Source organism: Acartia tonsa, chromosome 15 (assembly GCF_053477335.1).
Source record: "Acartia tonsa isolate MP-2025a chromosome 15, ASM5347733v1, whole genome shotgun sequence".
In the NCBI taxonomy this organism is placed as follows: Eukaryota; Metazoa; Arthropoda; class Copepoda; order Calanoida; family Acartiidae; genus Acartia; species Acartia tonsa.
In genome coordinates, this window is record NC_137274.1 from 4860378 (window position 1) to 4870377 (window position 10000).

Consider the following 10000-nt stretch of genomic DNA (forward strand, 5'->3'; position numbering starts at 1 on the left):
CAGACAGACAGACAAACAGACAAACAGACAAACAAACAGACAGACAAACAGACAGACAAACAGACAGACAGACAGACAAACAGACAGATAAACAGACATACAAACAGACAAACAGACAGACAGACAGACAGACAGACAGACAGACAGACAAACAAACAGACAGACATACAGACAAACAAACAAACAGACAGACAGACAGACAGACAGACAGACAGACAGACAGACAGACAAACAGACAGACTGTACAGGGAGTAAGGGAGGGGACAATGGATCGAATATTCAATGTTTAGGAGTCTCAGACTTTGGGTACTGGCTTAAAGGGAATGTGCACGAATACAGCAGATTTTGGCTGACTTTGGGTACTTGCGCATCAATGCCCTGCTAACTAGCTGAGCTAGTTTTGAATATGCAGACAGAAAAAATTGTTATTAATGACTGGTTTTAACAAATATTTTCCCAAGAAAATGTCATTTCATGTATAAAAACTCTACTGTGATATTTATGTATTAAATAATCTAAGAACCGCTTGAATTTATGTGTCAGTTAAAAATATATTAGAAGGGTTGAGGTAGTTCTAAACAAGATTTTTCTAGTGATTAATTACAGAATGTTTACTACATTGTGATGTATTGATAATTTAATTTTCAAGTAAATGATTTTTTCTTAGAACTAATTTTGTTCTAAATTAGGTTACCATGATCCCTTTATAATTTTGGTAATATTTTCTCTATAAATCTGGTTTTCATTGCTTTTCAGCGAACCCTCTTAAATTTAATTAATTGCCCATTGTCCCCTCCCTGCAGACTGTACCTCCAGCTTTTCTTTATGTTTCTGTTGTTGGTTCTGCTCCTGTAGTAAACCCAGTATAAACATCTGGTTATCTCCCTAGATACATAGATAGATAGATAGATAGATAGATAAATAGATAGATAGATAAATAGATGCTAGTTAACAGTTGCTCCTGTAGTAAGCCCAGTATAAACATCAGATTATCTCCCTAGAAACATAGCTGGGTAGATAGATAGATAGATAGAAAGGTACATAAATATATAGATAGATAGATTGTTAGAAACAGAGATAAATTTCCAGATAGATACATAGATAGTAGGCTTAGTATAAGCATCTCCCTATAAGCATGATGATTAGAAAGATAGGTATCTTTCTAGATGCCTTGTTTTCTTTCCAGTTAGCTAATTAGCTATCTATCTAAGTGTCTTGCTTTCTATCTATATATCTACTCTCCTTAGCCAAACCATCTATAGATATACACACATAAATAGATAGATAGAAAGATATAAATTCATTACCATGCACAGTTAGGCCTTCTCAAACAAAAGTCGTGTCTGTTGGATGTTAACCTAGTATTCTTGGGTATTAGAGTATCTTATTACAAGCAGACAATGCTCTGGATACTCTACATGTTTTACTTCAAAATTGAAGGAAAATCCTGAGATGGGTTCTTAAAAGATGCCGCGTTTTTTCGACAATTTTTTAGACATTGCTTGATTGAACGAAGACGATACACAGAGTATACAAAATAAGAATCCAAAATTTTAAAATTATTATTTTAGCCATTTGTATAATGTCTAATACAACTTAAATCCATTTTCGCTGCATATTTATTAATGCATCCTTTTAGATCTGTGTTAGACATTATACAAATGGCGAAAATAATAATTTGAAATTTTGAATTCTAAATTTGTATACTCTGTTAAAAACCTTATTCCATCTCGAAGATCAATGCCCCGTACGATTTAAACAGAGTATTCAACTTGAGAATTCAAAATTTTAAATTATTATTTTAGCCATTTGTATAATGTCTAACACAGCTCTAAAAAGATGCTTTAATAAATATGCAGCGCAAAATGGATTTAAGTTGTATTATTTTGAATTCTTATGTTGAAATCCCATCGTCTTCGTTCAATCAATCAATGTCTAAAAAATTGTCGAAAAAACGCGGCATCTTTTAAGAACCCATCTCTGCCCTTATAAGGTAATTTAGGATAATGTCCTCATGTAAAGGAATGACATACAAATAAATATAGACTTAGTGAATCTTGTAAGTAGCACAGCTACTTTACATTTAGAGTATGTCTGTACGTCACTCTTACCTTAATATTAGGATTCATCTCTTCCTCATTTTGTTCCTTCTTTCTTCTAGAGTGGATACTCTTTGCACCTTCTCCTAGATAAATTGGTATATATACTCTTTGGTTATTTATAATTAATGGATAAATTAATGGATAAATTAATGTATGAATAGATGGATGGATAAATATATGGATATAATAGATTAATTGATGAATAGATGGATGGATATATTGATGAATTAATATATTAATATATGTATAGATGGATGGATAGATTGATTCATGAATAGAATAATAGATGGAGAAGTTGATGGATCAATAAATAAATAGATAGATAAATTGATGAGAAAATAGATTAATGGTTGAATAGATGGATGGATAGATGAATAGATTGATAGATGCATCAATAAACAAATAGCTGTATAAATATTTAAAAGAATAGATGAAAATATAGATAAAATAATATATGTCCAATGGATGACTGGACATACTGACAGGCATTACACATAAAGTAGCAACACTATCAATAAAATATTGAATCATCTTTATTACATCATATTTGCTAAATTTTAAGAAAAACAAGAAATTATAAATTCAAGAGTAGCATATATCTGGCAAATTACAATAAATTTTTATACAGTAGAATCAAAAACTTTTGAATAATTCAGAATTGTTTAATTGTTAACTCTTAATTACTAAATGAACATAAATATAATCATTAATTTAAAGATAGTCTAATTTGTTTGTTTTTAAGTTTAATTCAGTTATGTTAGGGATTAAAGTAAGTCGTGAGTTGCCTTAGCCCAAAGCAGGCGCAACGTCCTTTTTAGTAGCGCAGCTGCTCTATAATTCGAAATGTCTGTCCTCTGTCCGTCCGTCAGTCTGTCTGAGACAGAGTGGGGGAAACGTGATTTTCTAGGCTCCAATGAAAGATAGACAGATTAAATTTTTAGTGAAGATTCCCATGACATATGCGCATCTAATCTATACATTGTTTAGTCCATCTGTTTGTTAATTGGGGTGCTAGATCGATTCCTATTTTTTTTGTTTTCGTAATTTTCTTGACTCCTTTTCAAGACAGACAACTGAAATTTTCAGGGATTAAGTAAATTTGCATCCTATATATTTTTACTAAGTTTTATTAAGATTTGTATATTGATTGGAGTGCTAGATCGATTCTTAGTTTTTTCAGGTTTTCATGATTATCTCAACTCCTGTTCAAGATAAACGGCTGGATTTTTTAGGGATTAATTAAGTCAACATTACACATATTTTCACCAAGTTTGATAAAGACTTGCTATTGTTGGGGTGCTATATCGATTCCTAGATTTTACGTTTTTCTTCTTAGCTTAATGCTTCAAAAGATATTATACAATTTAAAAGGTTTCGTGATTTATTTCATTTATGTCTTGTTCTTGAAGCATTTGTACGTATGTAAAGTGTCCCGCCCTGGAAAGTTTTGATAAAATTTTTGCCCCAAGCCAAAATGTGGTGATTTTATACAAAAAAATAATCCATGCAAAATATTTTATTCAAAAAAAATTATGACGTCATTAAAATGAGGGATAAGGAGAGGAAGATTGGGAAAGAAAACCCCAAAAAAAGAGATGGATAATCCCCCATTTTTATGACATCACATGCTGATTTTTTGAGCGACTTTGTCCCCTAACTAAAAAAGTAACAGGACTTCTATCTATCTATCTTATCTATCTATCTATCTATCTATCTTTCTATCTGTATATCTATCTATCTATCTATCTATCTTTCTATCTGTATATCTATCTATCTATCTATCTATCTTTCTATCTGTATATATATCTATCTATATATCTATATATCTATCTATCTATCTATCTATCTATCTATCTATCTATCTATCTATCTATCTATCTATCTATCTATCTATCTATCTATCTATCTATCTATCTATCTATCTATCTATCTATCTATCTATCTATCTATCTATCTATCTATCTATCTATCTATCTATCTATCTATCTATCTATCTATCTATCTATCTATCTATCTACCTATCTATCTATCTATTTATCTATCTATCTATCTATCTATCTATTTATCTATCTATCTATCTATCTATCTATCTACCTATCTATCTATCTATTTATCTATCTATCTATCTATCTATCTATTTATCTATCTATCTATCTATCTATCTATCTATCTATCTATCTATCTATCTATCTATTTACCTGTTAACTTGTCAATGCCAACAAATCCTCCCATGGATGGATAAGAAGTGGACTAAAATATAAAACAAGGATGAGTAGCTGTCTATAGTGCCCTAGAAACATGGGGATAAATGTCACTGATTTTGGCCTACCTATTCTATTGACGTAAAGGAAATACCCTATACCCCATCTCTTGTCTATGGAGTTTCTTTCCTCCCTTCCCTTTCTCTTTCCCTTTACTATTACTTCAATAGAATAGGTAGGCCAAAAGCTGTGACTTCTATCCCCATTTTCACTAAACAGAGCTAACAAGAATGACAACATGCAAAAGTAGCGAAGCACAAACAGAGCTATAGTATAGATGTATATACAAATAACTACCTACCCCTCCCTTTTCCAATGACCTTTTCCGTCTGCTAGCAAATTATTTTCTGTTACTTGGCTGTGTAAATATTCCCGTTGTTTTTCAAAGACCCAATTGAGAGTCGGCACAACGTCATAAAGTTATTTAATCCTTTCTTCCTCTAGTGTTTTACTCTAATGATGGTCACACAGACAAAGTGAGTTGTAAAGCAGATGTTTAGTTTCTATAAAAAAAAGAAGGAGCATATTCTAAATCTTAAAGAACTAAGTATTTTGGTATTTTGTAGTATGACAAATTATATACTAGATTCTTATTGGTTAAGAGAATCTTAACCAAAAAACAACAAAAAAACATCAGCCAAGAATCACATTACACCCATAGCGTAGCGGAAGGACTGACAGACGGACAGATAAAGTGAATTTTAGAGTATGCTAGGGAAATGGTGGAGGTTATTTAGTGGTTAGATAGTAATAGGGAAGAATAATAGTTATTTATCGCATCGTATTATAGACAGCTTTCTGAGGATTATAAAATAAAAAAAAAGATTGAAATATTTTTTGTTGGCCCCGAGGGGCCGAAAGATCAGGCTAACAAAAGTGGTATTAATTTCATGATTTTTAAAATATAGAAATGAGGCGGTTTGGGCCGAGATTCGAACCTTTGACAGTGTGTACCTGGCCTTTTCCCTGTTCTTTTCTCTGCTTCTGCTCCAGAGCCATCTGGTGAGAGAATTTTTAACTAACTTTTTTTCAAACTTGGCAAGGGTTTGTCAGTGCGCGTCAATCGTTAATTTAGGCTTTTTAAAATCGTTGTATCAGTTTGAAACTTTGTATAGTTAAAATCTTGAGTGTAGCAACATTATAATTAACTAGCGGCTACGCCCTGGCATATAGGGAAGAGACTGCTTGTAAAAGAGCCTTAAACTATCATAAGACTTAAATTTGCAAATAAAATAACCTAAAACCTTCCCAAGACTTGTATGAAGCTTTCCTGAAAAGTAGAACTCTTTTAGTTCAGTTATTAGCATAAAGATCTTAATCGATAAATTAAAAACCTTACTACTTTATATAATAGGATGTCAAAAATTCTTAAAGTCCACTCAAAACATAGTATTTTAAGTAGCGAAGAAAACTTTATAATTCGAAATGTCCGTCTGTCCGCACATTTAATAGTTTTATGCTTTGTTACTTGTGGATATTATTTAGCTATTTTTTTCATTATGTTTATTAGCTAAAAGTTTGGTGATTCATAGAATGATTAGGGAATTTGTATGTAAGGGACAGCACGAAAATGTCATGTGTGACGTCATAAATATACGTCTATAAGAGAAGGATGAGATAAAGGAACCCCCTAATAAACGGATAATAGTCGTATTCTTATGACGTCACAAAAGACACTTTCCGCTTTCCCATTAAATTGGTTGTTGATAAAAATTTCCTGTCGAATCTTCTCATCCTTCTTTATTCTTCTCTCCTTCTCAGTTTTCTGCCTAAATTATTTCAGAGATCTTACGGGATAAGACAATGGACGATAAATTGATGCATATACCCAATGATGATAAGCAAAATTACCCCTTCTGTGCATGGTATCAAAGTGTCTCAAAAATCAGCCATGTGAGGGATTATCCATCTCTTTCTCCTCTCATCTCATTAAATTTTGTGACGTCACATGGCTGATTTTTGTGACACTTTGTAAAGTTACTCAGATATCTATTGTTTGAATCTCAAACAAACCAAAAAAAATGTCAAATCATGTAAAGACATGAAACCGAGATGGGTTTTTATAAAAATGCCGCGTTTTTTGACAATTTTTTAGACATTTATTGAACGAAGACGATATCATTTCAACAGAGTATACAACTTAAGAATTCATAATATTAAAATTATTATTTTAGCCATTTGTATATTATCCAATACTGCTCTAAAAAGATGCATTAATTAATATGCAGCAAAAATGGATTAAAGGTAATTTGTTTTTCTTCTATGAAGGCCGTACCAACAAAAGAAAAATAATTAAATAAATAGTTGTTTACTCTGTTAAGATTTCTCGAATGCCGTGCTTGTTTCGACATGTCTAAAAAATTGTCGAAAAAACGCGGCATTTTTATAAAAACCCACCTCAGGTTTTCATGCACTAAAATTCTATCTATTGCAGAGAGAAAGACTAAACTACATAACTTTTGTGTCACTTTTGAGGAAGACGATTAACTTTTCTCTTTTGAAAAGATTTTCTTCCCCCCTTCCCTTTTTCTTTTCCGAAATGTATATGACGTCAAAAGGAATCGTCTTGCTCAGAAGTGACACAAAAGTTATGTAGTTTAGTCTTTCTCATTGCAGACAACCAACCCTTTGTCTGACCTGAGTAAATCCATAAGAAACAATGTTCCCATCTCATCTCCTTTGCCACTTCCTCCTACACACCAATAATACTTAGTTTTTTTTTCAAAACCGTGGATAAAAATCATGTATTGCACTAGCTGCTTGTGTAATTAGCAGGTTTGGGAAATTACACTGGTACCCAAAATTTTAACTACGTTGACTTGTTGACTTTAAAAAATTTGGGTACTTTCAAAACTAAAATCTGATAAATGGAATAGTCAATCAGTAATGTTCAAAATGGTTAGTGCCTGTCTGTCTGTTGTTTCGTCTGTCTGTCTGTCTATCAGTAAATGATAAAGAAAAAAAACATTAATAGGTTCAGGCTTGAAATATTTATATTTGTCTTTTTGGTTGTCTGTCTGTCTGTCCAACTGTCTTTCTGCTTGCCTGTCCATTTATCTGTCTGTCTATTTGTTTCTTCATCTGTCTGTAATTCTGATAGTCCATCAATCTGTAATTCTGTGATTTTTTTTGTCTGTCTATCAGTCTGTCTATCTGTCTGTCTATCTGTCTGTCTATCTGTCTGTCTATCTGTCTGTCTATCTGTCTGTCTATCTGTCTGTCTATCTGTCTGTCTATCTGTCTGTCTATCTGTCTGTCTATCTGTCTGTCTATCTGTCTGTCTATCTGTCTGTCTATCTGTCTGTCTATCTGTCTGTCTATCTGTCTGTCTATCTGTCTGTCTATTTGTCTGTCTATCTGTCTGTCTATCTGTCTGTCTATCTGTCTGTCTATCTGTCTGTCTATCTGTCTGTCTATCTGTCTGTCCATCTGTCTGTCTATCTGTCTGTCTATCTGTCTGTCTATCTGTCTGTCTATCTGTCTGTCTATCTGTCTGTCTATCTGTCTGTCCATCTGTCTGTCTTTCTGACTGTCTATCTGTCTGTGTATCTGTCTGTGCATCTGTCTGTCTATATGTCTGTCTATCTGTCTGTCTATCTGTCTGTATATCTGATTGTCTATCTGTCTGAAATTCTGTCTGTCTACCTGTCCATCTACCCATGTCATCTGTCTATCTGTCTGTCAGTCTCTCCATCCGTCCGTCTGTCTATCCATTTATGTGTTTGTCTGTCTATCTGTCTGTCCATCTTTCTGTCCATCTGTCTATCCATCTTTTTGTTAAATATTATTTCCTGCTGCTGATTTGTCAGTTTCATCGACAGCCTTGGTGGCACGGGTCTTCTTTTCCTTCTTATCTGGCATCTTTATTCTGAAATATATCTAGAGATCAAAAGGGATAAGACAAGGGCCAACTAATTAATGTACATACCCAATGATGGTACACAAAATAACACTTTCTGAAGAATCTTATTAGTGGTTATAACATGTGGACACTCAACTAAATAAACCAACCAATCAAATTTCAAAATTGTCCCCCTTCCACCTCACCTTACTTCTTAAAATAAAATAAAACAAGGATGACAACATCCATAAAAGCGAAGCTCTGAAACGGTAGGACAAACGGTCATTAACACTTGTATAATGTCAGAACTGAATAATCAGAATGCGAATGTATAAGAGTCAAAGCAAAATTGTAAGTAAATTTGTTGAAAAACTGCTTGATACAGGATAATGTTTATGGACATACTTACATTTTTAGGACTTGATTATAGAGTTGCTTCGCTTATAAAATTGTACTTTGTTGTCCCAGGAATCAGTATACCAAAAATCAGACCAATCGGATAATTAGGTCAGATACAAATTTGTTGTTAAAAATGTAAAAAAATCAACATGTTTAAAATGGACGTACGGACATTCTGGTAATGATTATAGAGTTGCTACGCTTTCTAACTCGTACCTAACTATTAGAGGAATCACCATGCAAAATTTGAAATCGATAGGACAATTCTAACATGCCTTAATTAACGAAAAAAGCTATTTAAAAAAGTAAAAAAATCAACATGTTAAAAATGGACGTACGGACATTTTGGTAATGATTATAGAGTTGCTACGCTTTCTAAATCGTACCTAACTACTAAAGGAATCACCATGCAAAATTTGAAATCGATAGGACAATTCTAACATGTCTAAATTAACGAAAAAAGCTATCCGTTACGGACGGACGGACGGACGGACCGACCCTAATTATAGAAAAGCTTCGCTTTTAATAATTATAGAAAAGCTTCGCTTTTAAAAATATGGAGGCGGAAAGTTTTTCGTTTGTTTGTTTATTACTTTAACCCTTACAGATCGGGGGGGGGGGGGGTCATATTGACCACCCCCCCTCTATTTTTTCAATGTCATTTTTTTTTGTAGGTAAGATAGAGAGTTGTGACTTCATGACTTTTTAAGTTTAGTAATTATACGTCGGCAAGAGTTGATTTTATTAGGATATCTGGTCTGTGTCGGTCGTGGTGTCCGGTCAAAGTCGGTTGGGTAGCACCAAAATTAAAAAAAATTCTAAATAATTCTTAATTTCTACATTATGACTTTGTATATAAGATAGAAACCTAAAATTTTTTTGTTGAATACTGAGATATCAATGACCTTATGAGAAAAGTGGTGTTATGACCGTTTGACCGCACCCTGACCGACTTTATGACCGATTTTTGTCCGGCTTTTACTACAGACATATATCATGAATATCGTGGCTTCTATTACAGCTAGAGACCTATAAATTTTTTTGGTAAATCCTTAAGCAATAATAAACAGATAAAAATATTAATTGGCGCCGCCAACCGCCGTTTTACCGCCGTAACCGCCGAAAATGGCGGTTTCCGTTATTTGCCGTTTTTTGGCGATGATCAGAAAAAGTAATTTTTTTGTTATGAAAAAAAAAAGTTCGTCCTAAAATTTGGTCATCCTAGCTGCAAAATTGGCCGCTCTACAGCTATTTTAAAATGTAGCGGCTGGCCGCTAAAAAGCGGCTAAGGAGCGGCCTGACTGCTATGACTAGAAAAAGTAATTTTCTCTAAAAATACACATGAACCACCAGAAAAAAATTTTACGTCTTTATCTGTAACAGAAGCCGAGATAGAG

The 10000-nt window shown here is 33.2% G+C and overlaps 1 protein-coding gene across 1 annotated transcript in view; it reads right to left on the minus strand.

The window, feature by feature from the left end:
- The window catches only part of LOC145307095 (uncharacterized), a 10432-nt gene extending 2195 nt beyond the window's left edge, over nucleotides 1–8237 (minus strand). The window contains exons 1-7 of the mRNA XM_080149431.1: nucleotides 8153–8237; nucleotides 7001–7053; nucleotides 6081–6132; nucleotides 5318–5362; nucleotides 4301–4352; nucleotides 2112–2185; nucleotides 811–885 (exon numbers count right to left, since the gene is read on the minus strand). Of these exons, the coding sequence (XP_080005557.1) occupies nucleotides 811–885; nucleotides 2112–2185; nucleotides 4301–4352; nucleotides 5318–5362; nucleotides 6081–6132; nucleotides 7001–7053; nucleotides 8153–8224 (423 nt within the window). The 5' untranslated portion in view covers nucleotides 8225–8237. The remainder of the gene's footprint in view (nucleotides 1–810; nucleotides 886–2111; nucleotides 2186–4300; nucleotides 4353–5317; nucleotides 5363–6080; nucleotides 6133–7000; nucleotides 7054–8152) is intronic.
- Between the last annotated feature and the right edge of the window lie 1763 nt (nucleotides 8238–10000).